The sequence below is a fragment of the Paramisgurnus dabryanus genome, chromosome 5 (genome assembly GCF_030506205.2).
Source record: "Paramisgurnus dabryanus chromosome 5, PD_genome_1.1, whole genome shotgun sequence".
Taxonomy (NCBI): domain Eukaryota; kingdom Metazoa; phylum Chordata; class Actinopteri; order Cypriniformes; family Cobitidae; genus Paramisgurnus; species Paramisgurnus dabryanus.
Window position 1 is genome coordinate 16,672,856 of NC_133341.1, and position 21,809 is coordinate 16,694,664.

A 21,809-nucleotide genomic window follows, 5' to 3' on the forward strand; every position below is an offset into this window, starting at 1 on the left:
CTTGCATAGATATTTATCTGTAATATCCACAGCACTAGTTTACATTGACATTTCTGCATTTTTGGCAGACACTTTGTCCAAAGCAGCTTACAGTGCATTATGATTCAAGGTATGCATTTTATCAGTATGTACAGTAAAAAACCCAATGTGGGGTCATAAAGGGACAAACGCAATCTGACTTTTTTCATGTTTTTGGGGTGGTTTCCCGGACAGGGATTAGCTAAAGCCAGGACTAGGCCTTAGTTTAATTAGGAAATATAACTAGTTTTAACAAACATACCTTACTAAAAACATTACTTGTGTGCATTTTGAGGCAAAGCAAAATGGTGTATTTTAAGATATGTTAGTGCAAGTTGTTTGCGGTTTAGACAGCTCTTACATTTATTTTAGTCTAGGACTAGTCTAATCCCTGTACGGGAAACTGCCCCTAAGTGCTATACTTGGGTCCCCAGTGCTTCTATCAACCTAGAAAAAAATAAAAAATAAAATAACAACCCAGTAACTTAGTGAACTGGGTAGCTTGTGAAAATAAATTATTGAAATTTGGCTCCTCTTGTGATGTCAGAAGGGGATAATACCGCCCCTTAATCTGCACTTAATCCATCCACAGCGCAGCCATTTAGTGGCACACTCATTTGTTTTTAAACGGACACACCCCCAAAAACTTTTCACCCCATTTTTTCTTACACCTACAACGTGGCAAATTTAACATGTTATAACAATCTATATGTGATTTTGAACTTGAACTTCACATACACACTCCGGGGACAACAAAGATTTATTTCAAATCTTAAAAAAGCATTGTGTAATGTCCCCTTTAATATTAACCTTATATTTATATTTGTTAAAACAACCCAGCATAGGTTAAAGCAGTGTTTCCCAATCCTGGTCCTTGAGCACCCCCTTCCAGAAAGTTATAGATGTCTCCTCATCTAACACCTGATTTTACTCAACAGCTTGTTGGGGAGACATGTTATTCATTCTGGAAGGAGACTAATTAGTTTAATCAGGTGTTTTAAATGAGGAGACATCTAAAACTTTCTGGAAGGGGGTACTTGAGGACCAGGATTGGAAAACACTGGGTTAAAGGGATAGTTCACCCCCCCCAAAAATGATGTCATAATTTACTCACTGTCATGTTGTTGCAAGCCTGTATTTATTTATTTGTTTTGATGAACACAAAGACATTTTGAGGAGAAAAATTATGAATGATTTTTTTTTAGAAACTATCCTTTTAAATTACAATCAAATGGGTTGGGTTCGTCCCTTTTTGACTAAATGCTGGGTTGAAAACAACTCAACCTTTTCTAGAGTAAGTTTGGTAATCAAACCCATAACCTGTGTGCTTAATACGAAATCTACAAGATTAGCTATGGGAACATGCATGGTTCTCGTTTTGTAGTTTCATATGTTACACTATTTTACCTTGGTCTGTCAAAATAGATAATCTTTAGTTCTTTTACTAACTATAATCTGAAATCAAAAATGGTCTGCATTACATACCATATTCTACCAAATACAGGATGAAAGTTGTTATGAATGAGAATTTGTAATGAAATAAACATGTGTGAGCAGCAGTGTATATATGTTTCTGGCATAATATGTTTACTTTACAGTAACAGAAATGAAGTAAAGCAGCTAATACATAATCCTTTTGTGGCCAGAATTAATGAACAGATGGATAATAAGCACAGAATAAATATTTAATGTGATGTACTAAATAGTATGTTAGATACTAAATATGCAGTCAAAATGTGTCAACATGCACTAATGCAAACAACGTATCATAAAAATCTTCAAAAAGGGGGTAACAAATTGTTTATTTGGTCTTGATTTACAGATTTTAAAAACAAATTCTGAGTTTTGGATATTGTTTCAAAATGCAAAACTAATGTGTGTTAACAACACCCCCAAGTGGCTAAAAAGTGACTTTACAGGAACTCCCATGAACTGAACATTTATAGTGCACCCCTTTTCATTACTAAAAAAACATTATTTTGTGTATTTGGTATAATACAATGTGTTTGCGTGGTTTATGGTTAAAAACACATTATTTTTCCCATACCATACATTTTTGTAGCTCCAGATTTCACGCTCTTCCTGAAACACACTTATTTTGTACAAAACTCATCAATTTGAAAAGTGCTGTGTCCCCAATTAGCCAGCTAATCTGTATGTTGTGAATGCTCTGAATACCTCTGACGTCAGACGGAAATGTGATGCTCCTTACCATGTTTGAAAGATTTGCTCAAAATGCAATGCTAACAGGAGTTACCTTAAAGTCCGAAGCAGGAGGAATTATGATAATGTCGGTCTTCTCTACATCACCAATCCCTGGAGTAAACTTTTGCTAACATACGTGTGTTTGTTGTTTTCCAAGAAAAAAAATTTACGCTGAAGACGATAACTTGAGTCATCGTTTACTTTGTGGTATGTAGCTACCTTTTGCATATTGTTAACATGTACTAATACATACTTACAAACCAAAGAAAATGTAAAATCGTGAATCGGATAATTGGTGGTGTTTAAATATTGTAAAATTCCTGCAAATACACAATTTATAATATTATTATATAAGTCTGAACATCATCATTATTCAAGGATAAGGTTAATATGATTATACATTAAAATTGACATTGAGTTTATTCTTTAATATTGATAAATTTAAAGTGCACCTGAATTTTGACTTTTACCAGTAAGGCTAAATAATAAATCAGTATAAAAACCCACTCAGTCTTCACAACAAATTAATAGATAAGTATATTATTTGCATTTAATGTGTCACTTATATTTTTAATCTCCCTTTGTAATGGTCAATACAGAGTAAACCACTCTAAAAAAACAAACAGTGCTATATAGCACCAAAACTGTTGCTTTGGATCGTAACCATAGAATAACCATTTTTAGTGCCATATAGCACCGGTGAAGCACTAGTGAAGCACCTGTGTAGAACCATTTAGGGGCCATATAGCACCAATATAGCACCACATATGGTTCTACAAAGCACTATATGGTTCTACACAGGTGCTTCACTGGTGCCTCACCGGTGCTATATGGCACTAAAAATGGTTCTTCTATGATTATGAGCAAAGAACCACTTTTGGTGCTATAAAGCACCGTTTGTTTTTAGAGTGAAGGACTGCAGACAGATGATTTTTTTTCTCCTTTTCACTTCAGCTTTTGTTGTTATCTAAGGTGAATATTTCTCTTGATCTAAGTCAACATCTCTCTGACAGAGAGATTTATATGTTGGGATTCCTCATAGAAATACACAGTCTCTATAATTCCCCTTCCTTCCCCCTTGCACAAGCTCAGTGCAGGCTTTGAGGGCATTTGGGCAAGTTCTGGACGATGTCGGTCAGACTGTCTCTTTCTTCTCGAATCTCCCGTAGGTTCTCTTCAAGACTTTGAAGCTGTTTCTCTTGACTGTGTGCAGCATTGTGAAGTTTGTGGATCTTTCCTGTGAGTGCTGGGCTCTCCACAGCATCTTTGAGAACATGAAGATGGGCTGCTGTCGCATTTAGGATGTTGTCAAAGTTCTCTAGCGCCACTTTATCTTCTGCTCATAATAACAGAGAAGAGAGTACAAATATGAGATTATTAACTTATTGGAAGAAATACATTTAACCATATTTAACAACAACATTAACTTATAAAGAAATTAAACTAATATGAAAAAATATGCTTTAATGGGATTGTTCATGATTTTCCTGATCCCATGTGTAAAATTTTAGTTAGTGTGTAATGTTGCTTTTAGAGCATAAATAATAAAAAAATTATAAAGCTCACAGTTATTAAAGTTAAAGCTCCCATTCTTTCTGTATTTTTGAAGCTTTGATTGTGTTTAAAGTGCACAATATAACATGCGTTCATGTTTCACGTGTAAAAAAACTCAGTATTTTTCACACAATTTACTTATCTTTATAACGCTATTTTCACCGTCCTTAAAACGGGCTGATGTCTTCCTTGTTCTATGAAGTCCCTCCTTCAGAAATACGTATCGAGTTCTGATTGTGTAGATTGTTTAGTGTGTTGTGATTCGATAGCAGCTTAGCTTGCCGTTAGCTTAGCTGGCGACTGACGTATTCCTGTGGGCGGAGTTTAGTCAAAAAACTTTTCTAGTGACGTCATTAAAGCAGTAAGTAGAGGACTGTAGTCCTCTGTTAAAGAAAATCTATCGCCTGGCAGTGAACTTTGACCTTTATCATTTTACAGGTATTATTTATTAGGGGTGTGCAAAAAAATCGATTCACATCTGAATCGCGATTCAAGCTTTGCCGATTCAGAATCGATTCATAGGATTCCAAAAATCGATTAATATTTTTTTTTTGTAATGCCGTGTTATTATTGTCCTGAAATGAGTTTATCTCAGTATTCCCATAGATGGCGCTGCGTCGTATTCACACTGACGCCCGCACGCACACTCTTGTCACAGTCTTTTCCACACATTGCTGCTGCAGCGCTGCCCAGTTATATTAACAAGTGCCCAAGTATATCTGGCATCAAATTTGGTCTTTTTTGTTTTTACGTGATGATGACACTCTTTAATAATGACATTTTGTGTGCGACATGATGAGTTCGGTATGCGTTCACGTGCTTCATGTTTCTGAACTTGAGCAGAGTTTTAACATTAGAGAACTTGACGGAACACCCGCGGCCCGTATGGTTCCGGGTTTGTATTTGAAATGGTCAGTTGGGTCCGGGTCAGTCATAGTTAAATTACTTCGGTGTCAAAGTCTGATTAATATTATGTATAAAACCTGAGTCGATCGGAGAATGACAGTGAGCGCTACCGCGCTAAAGCTCGCGTGCAGTTTCAGAATGCCGACGGTTTGTATGGCGATAAAACTGGCTCTTTTCTATTATTATTAATAAACCATATATTTTCTAAAATCTATTGCACTGAACGAGCAAAGCTCAAGCTGACTCAATATTTACAAAACGCAAAGCTGTAATGTATAGTCTCCTGTCAGTGGGACAGCAAGTAGACTTTTGAATCTGACATAATGAGTGGATTAAAGAGAGACACTTTTCCTGCTTCTGCTCTATCTAATAGAAATAATAACCATTATAACACCAGTCACATTTCTAATCTATAGACCTGCACTGTCTATCATTAATATACTATATTATTGTATTTAATAGAGTTTGATTAAAGGGGTCATCTAATTGCTTCATAACAGTTTTTATTTTTCCATAAAGACATAAAGTAATATCAAACAACATTTAATTTGTTGTGTTTCTTTTCTTTAAAATTGTATATCTACTACAATCAGTCACACAGGAAAAAGTAAACTACAAACTACTGTGAATCGTTTTTTTTTTAATCGAGAATCGGTTTTGAATCGAAAATCGATTTTGAATCGAATCTCGTGCCTAAAAATCGGAATCGAATCGAATCGTGAAATTTTCTGAATCGTGCACCCCTATTATTTATGCTATTATAGCAACATTACACACTAACTAGGGTTTTAAAAAATGGGATCAGAAAGAACATGACATTTAATTTCAATCTTTTGACATGACCTATAGTCAGTCAATATGATATATAATGCATTTCCCCTTGTTGGTTATTTTAAGACATTTGACAGTTTAAGTGAGCGTTTACCAAAAAATAATGCAGACCCCTTAAACATTTATCAGAATAAAGCAATCAACAGCCACCTGGTATAGCAAAGTTATATTTTTACAAAATTTTATTTACATTATGTAGGATGAAGTTATGTTCAAAACAGTAAATCGCAAAAATTACTTTAGTTTTTATATATGGGCTTTAGACAACATGAAGGTAACTAACAAAAAATATTTTTGGGTCAATTATTCCTATAAATTATTAATTTATTAAATCAAGAATCCAATCATTCTCTGTCTGTACATAATAAAATACATATTGATGATTAATAGTGATTGGTTTTATGGTTGATTAAGATATTTGATGTTAGCTTTATGATCAAAGTAATACGGTATGTAGGGTATGAACAGAAATGTATTTGTCTAGCATTTTATAGTAAAGTAATATGGACAGAGGCACCATTTAAAATTTTGCACATTAAGTGGAAAGAGTCAGGACATAATATGTTTCAATTCGATTTGTTTGCACAGAAAAATCATCTGTTGTAAATTTACCCAGTTTTTGTAGGAGCTCAGCTAGTATTTCTGTAAATGACTCCAGCTGACCCTTGGCTGTCTCCATGCTGCCTAAGACACTCTCTGAAGAAAGCAAGTCCTGAGAAGACACAGCATTATGAACAACGTGGAACTTGAAAATCACCATCCCCACTTAATACTTTTAATACAATTCAGTCATTCTACAGAAGTGGTACTGCACATGTTTCACGGTTCAGTTAATCTGCTAATGAGCTGATGATTTCATTAACACAGGTGTGTTAAATAACAAAAGGTGCAGTGACTTTGGTCCCTGCAAGACCAGGATAAAGAACCACTGTGCTAATGACCCTGCATGTACAGCAAAGGAACACAGGCGTCCTATCCAACTTCACAAAGACTGGCAATACCACTATGAATGCCAAACGTTTACCTCCTCGGCCAACGCGGCTTTCAGCTTCCCTGCAGCTTGGCTTTCCAACTCAGTCAACTGCTCAAGGGTGACATCCAGCCCTGAGCTCAGCTGTGCAGATGCATGTTTTGTCCGCTTCCCCCGTGTGAAGGACACTTTGGCCTCCTGACATGAATAACAAAAAAGCCTTTTAATTCTCATGTTTTAGATTTGTTTCAGGCAAGGTGCCCTAAGGCAATGCCACATTTATTCGCTTTTTGAGTGTTTCGGGACTCTTTTTGAGAGGTTTCATTTCATTAAATTTGCTTAAAAATATCTATTATTTACGAATTCAATAACTACAGTGATTAACCAAAGTTGCTGATATTTTTATACATTTTAACACTTCTTCAGTTACTTATTTTAATAATAATTAGCTAAAAGTTACTGGCAAATGTTAACATTAGCATTATATACACATACACACTCCAAAGAGTCTTTAGTTTTATTAGGTTTTTAAAAGACAGATAAGCTGTACTGATTCTTTCTCAATAAGCGGGCAAGCAACACACAAAACATTATCCCACTATCTCTGGATAGATTATGATTCACTATGTTTGTGTCCTTTACATTATATGCACTTACGTGGATATTGCCAACTAAAACAGACATTTGATGCAGTTTTACTTGCCGCCTGCGACTCATGACCCTAATGGGACCGCCCCATTTCAACAAAATCCAGCAGTAAACAAACACACACACACAACTCTGCTAAAAAAAAACTATTCATTGTTTCCATAAGGCTTGGCTCTTTAGGAAGCTGAACAAGCTTAAATTCTCTTCACAAACAACATTACACTTCTTTGGTGACAGATTTCATGTCAGCTCTTGGTTGGGCGTGCCCCATTCCGGTTAAAGTGCCCATATAAGGACTTCCACTGTACTTTATGCACTGAAATTGAATCTTTCATGTTTGAAATAAACTTTCTGAAACTTTTAAGAACCCTGGTGAAGTGCATTCGGCATAGAAATACTTGAGGATGAGGAATCCAACTCTTAAACAGTGTTAACAAGTCGCAATGCATGAAAAAGCTTTAAAATCAGTGCTTGCATCTCCTAAAACATATTGTAGATTTATTTATGCAAGTCTATGTAAAGTCTCAATACAATCTCATGTCAATTTGTACATATTTTACGAAGTGGCTAATTTGTACGGCCAAATTTGTACGATTTGGTTTGGCCCCTGTGACGTTGAATTGAGGGGTTTGTTTGTTTTCTAATCGCATGTTTTTGTCATAGGAATTTGATTCACTTTATTAAGTTTATATAAATTAGCCAGTTCTAAAATATCTACAAATTCCTGTGAATTCAGGTTGGAAGTCTGTGTATTTATTGTATTTGTACTTTGGTTTAGCCTACTTTAGCCACTGTTGCTGCAGACGTCTCAGCGAGTTTAGCCGTGTTGTTAGCAGCCATAGCATTCTCAGTTGCAGCTTTGTTCATCCTCTCTCCTTGCTTCACTTTTTTCTTCACATCCACCAGGACCTTTTCCTTAAGCCCCTTCTCTCTCTTCAGAAACTCTTTGTTGAGGGTGCGCAGTCGAGGCCAATCTCGCTCAATGTCTACAAGCAAAGGACATTATATACATTATAATCTTCCACCTTCCACCTCTTCAGTCACTGTTTCAATCCAAAATAACTGTGCTTAATACTTCAGTGCCAGAAGTATAAAGCGGTTAAATGTTTAATGTATATAATTTTTGGAAAATACAACCATTCAAAACTGACTTTATATATATAGTGGTGTCAACCTTGTGAGCCTGAATGGTTATATTTTAATAACAACATGAAATAACACTACATGCTTTAAGTGTAAAGGGAAAACCTTACCTCCTAGACCATTTTGCAGAGACAGAATTTCCGCCTCAATCTTTTTCCCTGTCACCACAGAGGAGATGGCTGACACTTTAAATCCTTCAGCCACAGTCGTCATCTTCAGATAAAACAACAAAGCATGCGTCTCATTACACGTTCTTTTGGCAGGAAATTGTCACATTTGAATTTGCTTCGAGCTGACAAAACATCCCCATTGTTTTTCCCTCAATTTCCCACCCGACTGACTGGCAGGAGGTGCCACAATTCACAGGATGAAGAGACTTCTAGTTCTCTAATTGATGCCCTCACAAAGTTTGGTTAGCACGTTACAATACGATGTGAAATGGTAAAATCATGCTACTTGGATATACACCATGGTATTGAAGGATTACCATATATATTAACAATGGTACTTAAGATACAGTAGTGTTAATCCAAGGTAATTTAGTAAATGTGACCCTGCCTGTAAAAACCAGGTCTGGCGGTACCATTTTTAGCAAAGCTTAGAAGTCCATTGAATCTGATTAGACCATTAGCATCGCGCTAAAAAATAACCAAGAAGTTTCTATATTTTTCCTATTTAAAACTTGACTCTTCTGTAGTTACATTGTATACTAAGACTGACGGAAAATTAAAAGTTGCAATTTTCTAAGGAACTATACTCTCATTCTGGCATAATAATCAATGGCTTTGCTGCCGTAACATGGCAGCAGGATTCTCAATGATATTACGCAGCACCAGAAAATAGTCCCCTGCTATTGAAAGTTACCAAGGGGACTATTTTCTGCTGCTGCGTAATATCATTGCGCCATGTTACGGCTAAAGAAGAGTCAAGTTTTAAAAAGGAAAAATATAGAGACTCCTATTTTTTTAGCGTGGTGCTAATGGTCTTAGATTCAATGGATTATGCTAAACTATGCTAAGTGGTACTTCCAGACCCAGAGATCAGCTGGATGGATCCAAAACGGTAAAAATCAAATGTTTAAATCTAGGGGAGCTGGAAAATGAGCATATTTTCAAAATGGTGGAGTGTCCCTTTAAGTCTTTTTTTTTTAAATAAAATCATTATACATAATGTTTGTTTGCTTTTTCGCATTTCAGCATCCAGGGCTATATACATGGTAAGAACTGGTGGTTAATCCACACACAAGGTAATCCATTCAAGTTAAGGAAGGATGATTTGGCATAAAAGATAGGGACACACCAAACTGATGCCAACAAAGCAGCGCAGACTGTTGGCTCACATTGTGCTGGCTGGGTCCAAAGTTGCACTGACTTACTTAGGGGACGGTACAGAGCACACTGAAAAAATGAAATGTGGGGTCCATGATCTCTGAAAGCCAATGCTGACATTTGAAATCACCTAAACAAACACGCCCCTACCCCAATAGAATCTGGACCTTCACTTGATAGACCCGCCGCACACATATGCAACCCAGGCAACGATGTTGGTTAGTAGAGACGCCCCTTACTCCTGATTGGCCACAGGTGTGTTTTAATAGTTGGCCTGACTACCTTCTCCAAAATGTTTTTTTTTAATCATGGACCCCGCCTTTAAGTCAGATGACGCACAAAACATAAACGGCCGCCTATCCTGCATGTCATTGGACTGTGGGAAGATACCAGAGTACCCGAAGAAAACCCACGGTGACACAGGGAAAACATGCACTCCAAACCGGGGACCATACATAATCTAAACGAACATTTTGTGAAAATATAATTATTGAAGTGTAATCAGTTCATGAAATCTAACTTTGATGCTCCTAATCTAATAATTATGAGACTTCAGTCTGGATTTCAAATTCAGGGTCACAAATGTCATGGACTACCATCATATTGGTTAGTGTTTCAGACTCACCTGCTCAAGCTTCTGAACAGTTTCCAGGTGTTCTTTTGCACTATCCACAAGAGGCTGAATTTCCTCTTTAGTCTTGTTAACCAGATGCTCTTCAGCCTGGACTTTCATGTCCAACTCTGCTGTTCTGTTCATCAGCTCATTGCTCTGAAATCCAGATAAATTTGGTTTATAATTGTTTTCTGAATGCAGTTTTCGTGCTCAGACTGTGACCGTCACTCACAATAAACATAATTAGACCACATAACACGGTTTACGAAAGCTTGTTTTTGAGTGTTAGTGTTTATCATGATGTACTGTAAAATGGACAGTTCTGGACCTTGATGCGGATTGGTACGGTTTAAAAATACATCACAGCTATAGCCTCTTCACTATGTTACTGTTATTATTAATACTACAGCACAGCAGTGCCCGATTGTTATGTTTGTTGCATGGTAACGTTGTATTGCTCAGGGATTATTCCTTGCAGGCAACAACAATGCCTTTTTAATCCAAACAACAACAAACCACTAGCAGTGTTCCATTCCGGTGAATCAATTCTACATGCACGATAAGATTTCAATTGGTTCACAATAATTACTGTATTAAAGCAATAATAATAAACCCAAGGCTTCCAATTTGGCCACATTGACAAACCTGAGAGAGTTTTGGATCCTGAGTCATTGTGACATTTGTTTGATTGAATATTTGCGATGTTATGTTGGTCTTCTCTCCCGTGAAGGTGAAATTGACATCCGTCCTGTGCTGTTGTGACACTGATGTGCTGATGTTCTGTAAAAGAGCGGCAATCTCAGAGTTCTGCTTTTGAAGTGACAGTTGTGTCGCTTGAGTCTCATTAACCTCTAGAGTCAGGTTCTCCTTCAACCGTTGCATCTCCTCCAGCCTTACAGAAAGAAAATAGGGACAGAAAATAGAGTGCCAATACAGTGTCAATACATGCCCAAAACTAGTTTGTTATTGTTTTCTACATAAAATCATCATATAATGTAAAGAGTATAAGGTGAAAATATAACCTTATCTTTAATATTGACTGAGATTTAGGCCACGTGAAAGATTCAAATTATAATCATTGAATGGAATCAAACTTTGATGCTCTTTATCTAATTATTCAATTAAAACTTTAACCTTATTTTTTTATGAAAGGGTCACAAATGTGCATAGAAAGACCAGACAAACAGATTATAACTCACTTGACTGTGAGATGTTGTATATAAGATTGTGTAGAGTTGTCTTCTAGCAGACCGATGAGTTGAGAATAGGCTTTGTTAGCCGTTTTGAAGGCATCTTTTGCAGTCTGTTCTATATGAGCTGCCATGTCTATATGACTGTTGAGTCAGACAAACAATACTGTATATAAACCATCATTATAGAAATCACAGCAAACATTTTTACGTGAATCAGTGTCAAACATATGAAAGATACACAAATCTAATTTACTTGCATACATTTTATTTTTAGGGGACTTATCTACATATATATTGTATATTGGTTTGGTGGATATACGCTCACCTAAAGGATTATTAGGAACACCATACTAATACTGTGTTTGACACCCTTTCGCCTTCAGAACTGCCTTAATTCTACATGGCATTGATTCAACAAGGTGCTGAAAGCATCCTTTAGAAATGTTGACCCATATTGATAGGATAGCATCTTACAGTTGACAGAGGTGGGTAGAGTACCCAAAATCTGTACTCAAGTAAAAGTACAAGTACCTATACAAAAATGTACTCAAGTAAAAGTAAAAGTATCAATCTAATTATTTACTCGAGTAAGAGTAAAAAAGTATTAGATGAAAAAACTACTCAAGTAGTTAGTTACTCGTTACTTCCGATCTGATAAAGAAGTAGCGCAAAAGCACTGAATTTCAGACTACTTGGAGGGTTTTCACAAACCTCTCCTTAAAAAGGGACATTAACATCACATAACATGTCATTTGAGAAAAAATCTCAAACACACACACACACACACACACACACACACACACACACACACACACACACACACACAGATGTTTTCTGTCGGTTAACTCTGTATTTATTTTCATGTTCACAACAAAAACTTGTCAGCATCTGCCTTTAAACATGCAAACAGTAAACAAAAAAGGACATGTGTGTCTGTTTGTTATCATGTTTTTATATGAATAGGTTATTTTCATTGCCATTAAAGTGCAATTACTGAACATAAACACGAGCAAATCAACTCTACATTTATTATAATATATAATACATGTTTCTTTAAAATCAAACTTTATTCTTTTATTTTTATTCATTCATGCTTTTAGAAGGATTTAAATAAAATACAATCCCGTTTATTTGAATGTATTTTCTACACATTAGTGAGGTGTCAGGATTTGTGTACAAATGCAAGACGTCCTTACATTTTGGTGTTCAGTGGGGAAATTACACGGAAATGTGCAGATGAACGTGCTGTTTGTATGGTTTAACTTACACTAGGTTTTGTCATCGCTTGCACAAGAGTGCATATGGCAAAAAAACTCGGACAGTGTGTGAAATGACCATTAATAGTGTTCAAATAGACAATACTGTGACACTTACTTCAGGTTGGATCTTGAATTCCTGTACGCTGAGATGTCAGCTCGTTTACTGAACAAAGCATGCATCGCATTATGAAACTATTCTTTTTGACCTCTTGGAGTGAAAACATAGACCGAACTTGAAGCCGCCATGCATGATCTGCCTCCGATATCTCGCACAATGCACACGCGCCCTCATCTGCTTCTCCTGTCATCTACGCGCGGTCGCGCGCGCTAAAGGGTGACCGCGCGGTCGCGCGCGCTACAGGGTGACGCAGCCTGTCTCGCGAAACTTTCGAACACGCCCTATAAACTTTTTTAAAAATATATATTCCTTAATTATTACCATTTGAAAGTAGCGCAGTAACGCCGCCGAATGTAGCGAAGTAAAAGTACAGTTTTTTCACTAGAAATGTACTTGAGTAAGAGTAAAAAGTACCCATCATTAAATTTACTCTAAAAGTACTAGTTACCCAAAAAATTTACTCAAGTACATGTAACGAAGTAAATGTAATTCGTTACTACCCACCTCTGACAGTTGATGGAGATTTGTGGGATGCACATCCAGGGCACGAAGCGTTCCCTTTCCACCACATCCTAAAGATGCTCTATTGGGTTAAGATCTGGTGACTGTTGGGGGCATTTTAGTACAGTGAACTCATTGTCATGTTCAAGAAACCAATTTGAAATGATTCGAGCTTTGTGACATGGTGCATTATGCTGCTGGAAGTAGCCATCAGAGGATGAGTCATAAAGGGATGGACATGGTCAGAAACAATGCTCAGGTAGGCTGTGGCATTTAAACGATGCCCAATTGTGCACTAAGGGGCCTAAAGTGTGCCAAGAAAACATCCCCCACACCATTACACCACCACCACCAGCCTGCACAGTGGTAACAAGGTATGATGGATCCATGTTTTCATTCTCTTTTTGCCAAATTCTGACTCTACCATCTGAATGTCTCAACAGAAATCAACACTCATCAGACCAGGCAACATTTTTCCAGTCTTCAACAGTCCAATTTTGGTGAGCTTGTGCAAATTCTAGCCTCTTATTCCTATTTGTAGTGGTGATGAGTGGTACCCGGTGGGGTCTTCTGCTGTTGTAGCCCATCCGCCTCAAGGTTGTGCGTGTTGTGGCTTGCTTCACAACTGCTTTGCTGGACCTCGGTTGTAACGAGTGGTTATTTCAGTCAAAGTTGCTCTTCTATCAGCTTGAATCAGTCGACCCATTCTCCTCTGACCTCTAGCATCAACAAGGCATTTTCGCCCACAGGACTGCCGCATACTGGATGTTTTTCCCTTTTCACACCATTTTTTGTAAACCCTAGAAATGGTTGTGCGTGAAAATCCCAGTAACTGAGCAGATTGTGAAATACTCAGACCGGCCCGTCTGGCACCAACAACCATGCCACGCTCAAAATTGCTTAAATCACCTTTCTTTCTCATTATAACATTCAGTTTGGATTTCAGTCCCCTTGACCAGGACCACACCCCTAAATGCATTGAAGCAACTGCCATGTGATTGGTTGATTAGATAATTGCATTAATGAGAAATTGCAGGTAATGTTCATAATAATCCTCTAAGTGAGTGTATACTGTATTTATAACCAGAAGTTACCAAGGTTGAGTCAGATAAGTTTAGAAATGTTTTTGCAAACCTTTTAACCAGCATCTCAGATTCATTCACTATGATGTTCCATTCATTTGGCTCTTTCGGAATGACAGTAGGGATGACCTAGGAATATATTTGTCCATTAAAACATGTTCTCACCTCAGATGGGTTAAACATTCATATCTCTGATCCTTGCAGAGTTACCATGCTGTTAAGGTCATCAGTCATCGTTTGAAGTTGTTCTTGCATATTAAGAACAGCCGACAGCGTGTCAACAAGCTCCCGGCACTCATGTTCCCTCCTTGAAGTTTCTTTTTCCTCTGTTGATTCCTCAACGCCCGCTGTGAGGTTGCAGTTCAGCGCCGCTGCGATGTTGCGCAGCTGCAGCTGTAAGGTCTGAGCAGATGTTTCCAGCTGTGAGAACTGCTTGATGAAGGCCTCGCGAGCCTCTGCACAAAGGAGGAACATCAGAGATTACTTTTCTTCAACAAAGTAACTGTCAGTCTTATGACAGGTGAACACAAGTAAAGCAAGACACAAATTTGCTTTGTCTCCTTGAATCTGCTAGAAAAGGGTGCCCAGATACGCCTCTGCTTAAATGCACAATGTTTATTTTAAAAGGATTATATGTGTGATTTAATTCATCTATGGATTTTTTTACCTTGAATAGCAAGAAGGTCTTCAAGGGCATTGGGCAGGTAGTCTTCATCCTGGTCCTTCTGAATGTGATTGTCCAGACTGTTATGCTGGTGTCTGGGCTTATACTGGCGAATGTGTTTGTTGCAGTCATAGCTAGAGAGAAGTGTCTCCAACTCCTGTAGTCTGGCTTTCAGTTTACCGGCCTGTTCACATATAATGTGATTTTTTTTTTAAAGCACATTTGAGAAAGAATAAATAATTAAAAGATTGGCATGTTAAAAGCACATTGAAACAATCCTTTTAGACATAAAATAACAATATTTTTGTAAATAATTGTGTTACTAGTAGGGGTGTGATGAGATCTCATGCACAAAGTTTACTATTATATTTAGTTAATCATAAATTGTTGCAATATGCTTATGAATTGCGAATGTAATGCTCATTAACTGAAATAAAGCAGCCTGCATATGCGACCTCCGGAGGCTGCAGCTTTCCGTTTAAGAAATGGCCACTGTCCTAATATCAGCATAAAGTTAAGTTTCCGGCTAAACCTTTTCTAGTGCAATGTGCATCCATTATATTCGGTCTTCTACTGTGTGTGCTTTTCTGTTTGGGTTTCCAATAATGTTCGTCTGAGACGTGTTGTGTTTGTCTGTTGATCAGTGTAAGATGTGAAGCGTTTTAGCAGATTAAACCGTCATTCTGACTTTTCTGAATTTATCTCTGCATATTCTTGCTTTAGAATAACAGTGATTGTATCTATTGTAAACACTTGGACGAATATTAAAGATTTAAACAAATTTAAGTGCTGTTTGGCTAAAATAGGTATCTATTTAATTATTGCATTGTTAATATTATGTAATTTTAAAGGTTTTTGTTCACTTGGGTCTATTTTATTACAAAAAAATCTAATAACTTTATTATCAATTAGAAAAAAAATTGTTAGGGACAGTCCTAGATTAGTTAAAACATTTCAAAACAACTTGATTTCAGTTTCCCATTAATTTATTTTATAATGGAGGAGTGTCAAAATCTTGTCTCGTCTCGTGAACCCAATATTGTCTCTCGTCTCGTGGATTAAGCGTCTCATCACACCCCTAGTTACTATTGTTCACAGGTTCAATTCTGGCCCCCAAATGATTCATCTTCCTTATTATCTTCATTTATTTTTTGCAGTGGCAAAACTTTGGTTTAAAATCACTTTTTTATTTCACATTAAATCACAAACCTAATTTCTTTTTTAGACCACATTTAAGATTCTAACTTCCTTAAAAACCCACATACTGTAGCCCCAGACATTTTTATTAAAAGACTCATCACACCCATTACCTTTAAACCCTTCAGATTTGCACTACACTTCAGAGCCATTACCACCTATTCATGGTCATTATAAACAACTCAAAGTCCTGCCATTGGAAGACATTTAACTAAAAGAGCTTAGTAAATGCTTAAGGATAAAAAGTGATTATGAACCTTTTAATTTGCCTGGCAGCCATTACATAAACAGATCAAATTCCTTATATTTACGAAACAGCAATTGGGAATGATGTCCGCGTCTGAGTTTTGCTTGTATACTGGAAGGGGAAGAATTTTTAGAAGTGTAATAGGAGTATGCCAATGTAGCATTATATAAGGATATTAAATATATGACAGTAACTTTATACAACTGAAACTTCGCAGGAGACCCAGAGCAAAGACATGGGTCCACAACGTCTAAATCATAACCGTTTCCAAAACATTTGTCAATAGTTCAAGTTTTGTGTACTGTAAATATTTAGATCTCATGGTTTGGACAATACGGCCCTTTGTGCTCACATACCACCTGCCACCAAAACGGCATCATACCTTGTTCAATAAAGAACAAAACCTACACACCACAATATTTTTTTTTTTGTATGTTAAATAAGGGGAAAGTGGAGTTGCTAATGATAGACCCTCAGTGCTCAGTATATGAGCCCTACAGACCAATCCAGAGGTTGAAGAGGGATTGTTAAAAGCAACTAATAGGTATCATAAAACTACAGGAAGGTTTATCAAAGGTTTATTGCACACATTGGAGAGGTTGTGTGATTTTTGTGATTAATGTCTTGTTTACAATCACAGAAAGAAATAGACATACAATGTATACAGAGCAAAAGCAGCGTTTGAGGTTTAACACACGCACTGACCTGGTCTCTGACTAGACTGTAGCACACTGGACACTCTTCACATTGGTGAGTCAGCCGGTTCTGGTAGAAGTTTAATTCACACTTGTCACACTTATAACCAACAAACCCCTGGCGACAAGAACACGTCCCATTGTCATGGCACTGCATGGAGGTCGAGCCCATGGGGTCACAATTACAGGCTAAAGACAGATAATTACATGAGAGGTGGGCATAATAATACACAGACAATGACTTTTTAAAACTGAATAAATGTTGGACAAAACATACAAAAATAGGTATTTTTAATTGAGTACGATTCATTTTTATTACTTCTAAAGTTGTTTTAGTATAAGTAAATTATAATAAATTATTTTGTCTATGAACATACTGTAACTAAACCTTTGGAGAAATGAAAAACCGAGGGGTTACCTTCGGATCTCTCTAATAGAGCCAATATGGAAGTGACCTAAACTGCAATTCATCAGCTGGCTCCAAAAGGGAGTCAATTCCCATAGACCCCATGTTAAAATGCCCAACTTTACATAAAAAAAAACATATTTACATCCTGGTAAAAAGTGTTTTAGGTCTTTATTCCTTCATGAAGGGGGGGTGAATTTTTGTTATAACTCATCCATTTAAATTATATTAAGCCTTAAAGTTCTGCATAATTAAGGGCGTGGCCACTTGAGAAATGGGTGAACCTCCACTGTTGTTACTACTGTTAAGCTAGGGGGCGTGGTTTCAGCAACCAGCCACTTCAGCTTTACCCACGTCCCGCCTCTTTTCCCATTCCGGGTTATCCACGAGTGACGCGCATTGACCACTGATCTATATAAATGACTGGATTGCGCATAAAGTCACAATTGTGAACCCACCACCCCGCCAAGTTTGTATGCCCAAACATTCTATTAAATCAATGGACAATATCAGATTTTAATGATAAAACATCACTTTAGTAGTTTTCGTTTTTATATCTGTAGGGTACCCTGTACATTATTACAACGCAAACTTCCTAAGCATGTACATAGTTATTTATTGAAAGTTGTACATTTTGCTCTTTAATCAGTTATTATATATTCATCTTTATTACAGTATCAGATCAGCAAAAAGGCCGCAGCATATTTAGTATTAATGACAAATGTGCTCATTCTGAAATCAGATAAATAACATGTTTTGTATGTGTAGCTGAATGTCACAAAAACTTTATTTATAACCGTGTCATTAACATAATGCAGCAGACACACTCACCTTAACATTTTTTTTATAAATCCATTATCCTGCCCGATTAAAACATTAACATTGCAAATAACACCAGAATTAACTATTAATTTACTTACACATATCCTAAAAATGTATCTTGTGTGACTGATACGCTGTAAAGGGGCTGAATTAAGAACATTATTTTGAATGGAAGTCAATGACGCCCTCTGCCGGTTGGGTATACCAAGATGGCTGCTCGTACTCTGCGCTGGCTTCACCTTACGCTGTTACATTAAGCGTTCTATGCGCAATCTAGTCATTTATATAGATCAGTGGGTGACACGATGCTAAGATGGTGACAGAAAGCCCCGCCAACTATTGGCTTCAAAAAAGCTCTTCACAAACCTATGGGTGACATCACGGACAGTACGTTTATATTTTGTACAGTCTATGGGAAAAACTTATATATATATATATATATATATATATATATATATATATATATATATATATATATATATATTTAGAAGTGTGTGGTGAATTTCAGACAGGTTTTGAAAATCATTGGGCTTCTTGACATCAAAGTACCGTAAAAGCGATTTGAGAGAACATACAGAGAAGCCTAAATTCGACATGCTCTCGTAGGACTTTGATGTTATCTGCCTGTCGGTACCTCTGCAGCCTCTTGAGGAAAAACCAAAGAAGCCGGTTCGACAAGCATCACATGACGTCCCCTCCACACCTGTTCGACACATGCACTGGCCTGTGACTGGATGACATGCTGAAGAGGAGGAGCCAATAGGATTGCAGTTACACCTATAAAATGAGAAAAGAACAGAGCATTATATTTTGTAAAAAATTTAACCACTGTACTGTACCTGAGGTCAATTAAAATGAACAGACTGATAGATAAACAGACAGATAGACAGGAAGGCAGACAGATTGATAGTACCCATATCTTACATTTCACAGCCAAAGCCTAGCTGCAGATTAAAGTAGCCAGCTTCACATTGTCCACAGTCCCTTCCTGTCACATGAGTCATGCAAACACAATTTCCTGTTTCTGGGTGGCAGTCATTCAAAGGACCTGATGTTCCCGCAACATTACAGGCACAAGCTGAGAAAGACAGAAAAAAAAACTCTTATACAATGCAAAACCTGCAATGTTGTACCCAAAATTGTTGTGTGGATACATATACTTTGTATAAGTTTTTATTTAGAAGTTCCCTGAATAATCTATTTCACATAACAGACATTAACACAATCCTTGATGCTTTTTTCTTTACACTGTGCAATGTTACCTGGATGTCCAACGATTGTTTTTGTGTTGACATAACAGTTCTTGATCAACATTTTCGCAGAATTTTCATTGTGTATGTATATGTCAACTGTATATCTACAATCTGTAAATCTGTGTAAAGTAAAAAGTAAATTTTGTGATGTTTTCTTGTCATAAATTACACTCACGTTTGCACTTTTGCTCTGGGCTGACATCACCAGCCAAAGCGTTACCATAGTAACCAGATCTGCATTTTTCACAATGGTCTCCAGCTGTATGTCCAAGGCATTTCAGACAGCGTCCAGTCACATGATCACACACACCCACTGCGTTAAGATCCACATTCCTATTACATGTGCACCTCTCACAAGGCTTAACTTCGCCACCCCAGCCCAGAGGGTTGCCATAGAAACCATCCTCACACAGTTCACACCTTACACCTGAGACAATATTCAAATTCATTAACAGAATATATTAATTCAATGCTGGACTGAGTTTTGTGTTTCAGAAGCATGTAAATGTCAAAAAAATAGTCTGCAACTGACCTCTCTGGCTTGTTGGGCAGTTGGTACAAACAACGTCCCCTGTGCCTGGTACCTGGGCACAGGTGGTGCGATCTGGACAAGGACAAGGTGAGCAGTCACCTGGGCTGCCAGTCAATGCGTTGCCATAGTAACCATCCTGACAACGCTCACAATAGAGGCCAGTGGTGTAATCTGTGCAGTCACACACACCTGAAATAAAATATACACAATGAGACATAAATAAGATTATACTAGATATTAACCCGTGTGTCTGTGTGTTTTATCAGATGATACCTAATCATAAATATTGTGTCCCATGTACTGTGAATTTTGGACTTTTTTATAAATTCTAAAATGTTCAAATACTGGCCAGTTATGTTCAAATTTGTCCCCACAACAACGTGATAATTACCAGGTACACACACACGGAGATAGATATACAATGTGTCTGTTCCCAATAATGAATGTAAAATAAAATGCAAAAAGAAGAATGTTTTCGTGAGTGTGGATCATAATTTCTTATTCTAAGTATTTTAACAGATAGATGAACCAAAATAATAAAATATCTAGTAATGGAAGAGCTTTATGAATGTAATGAGTTTCTAAAAAGCAAACAAACTCAAATGTGTTTCTGTGGTGAACCAGAATGCCCAGGGTACAACCTTTCATGTATCAGCTCATCTGTGCATACATGCAGCTCGACATTTCGCTTAAAAAACAGCCTGAAATTTGCCATTGGGAAAACACAGGGCTCTATTTAGATTCTGCCCACATGCAACTGCTGTCCTGACAGTATTCACAGAGATAAACAACACTTGGAAATGTCTACACCAGGTAAACAAGGAAGCACATAGACAAATTATAATAAACTATCAATATACTACAGTTCTGTAATATACGATTGAATATAATGAGGTATAATTTTATAATGCAACCAATATCATAGAGGCTTGACTGCACACAATCACCCAAACAGTATGCAGGCACCCTTCAATAATAAAGATGATTTCAAGGGAACAGAAAATGCTCTACCCATTTAAAACAGCAGATGGCAATAGACCATTACAAACAGTATATAAAGACAGGGAGGTGTGTGTGACAAAGAAGGAGAGCCAGTGAGTGTACAGGTTTAACTACATGTGAGGGCCAAATCTTAAAAAAAATATTTTCAAATAAAGAGGAAAAAGGTCAAAAACTGATTTGGGTTGACACTAAGGTTGACCAAACTATATTAGTCCAAATGCTCCATAATGCTCATAAACAGGCTTACTTTACTGCAGTAAATCCAATAACGTTAACTGGCTGTTTATGTAAGGGTTAAGTTTGAGAGAGAGAGAGAGAGAGAGAGAGAGAGAGAGAGAGAGAGAGAGAGAGAGAGAGAGAGAGAGAGAGAGAGAGAGAGAGAGAGAGAGAGAGAGAGAGAGAGAGAGAGAGAGAGAGAGAGAGAGAGAGAAAAAACATCTGCAGTGAACAAAGACAGTCAGAAAGATCTTTCAAAATGTACTGCTTCTTTCTGATTCATTGGTAAAAACTAATTTAATTTATGTCCTACAGTTTTTTTTGTTGTTGAAAATAATGACGAAGACTTAAAGTGCATCTGACATATTTTCTTGTAAATTAGCATTTCTTATCACTCTTTTCTTTA

The 21,809-nt window shown here is 37.0% G+C and overlaps 1 protein-coding gene across 2 annotated transcripts in view; it reads right to left on the bottom strand.

Annotated features, from left to right (window-relative positions):
- Positions 1-3,054: 3,054 nt before the first annotated feature.
- The window catches only part of lamc3 (laminin, gamma 3), a 113,042-nt gene continuing 94,287 nt past the window's right edge, over positions 3,055-21,809 (bottom strand). For both annotated transcript variants that reach the window (XM_065266769.2, XM_065266768.2), the window contains exons 14-29: positions 20,186-20,374; positions 19,829-20,080; positions 19,325-19,478; positions 19,035-19,177; positions 17,183-17,361; positions 15,037-15,217; positions 14,580-14,824; positions 14,422-14,498; positions 11,416-11,550; positions 10,862-11,108; positions 10,229-10,372; positions 8,386-8,488; positions 7,916-8,118; positions 6,539-6,682; positions 6,127-6,226; positions 3,055-3,559 (exon numbers count right to left, since the gene is read on the bottom strand). In XM_065266769.2, the coding sequence (XP_065122841.1) occupies positions 3,312-3,559; positions 6,127-6,226; positions 6,539-6,682; positions 7,916-8,118; positions 8,386-8,488; positions 10,229-10,372; positions 10,862-11,108; positions 11,416-11,550; positions 14,422-14,498; positions 14,580-14,824; positions 15,037-15,217; positions 17,183-17,361; positions 19,035-19,177; positions 19,325-19,478; positions 19,829-20,080; positions 20,186-20,374 (2,744 nt within the window). In that variant the 3' untranslated portion in view covers positions 3,055-3,311. The remainder of the gene's footprint in view (positions 3,560-6,126; positions 6,227-6,538; positions 6,683-7,915; positions 8,119-8,385; positions 8,489-10,228; positions 10,373-10,861; positions 11,109-11,415; positions 11,551-14,421; positions 14,499-14,579; positions 14,825-15,036; positions 15,218-17,182; positions 17,362-19,034; positions 19,178-19,324; positions 19,479-19,828; positions 20,081-20,185; positions 20,375-21,809) is intronic.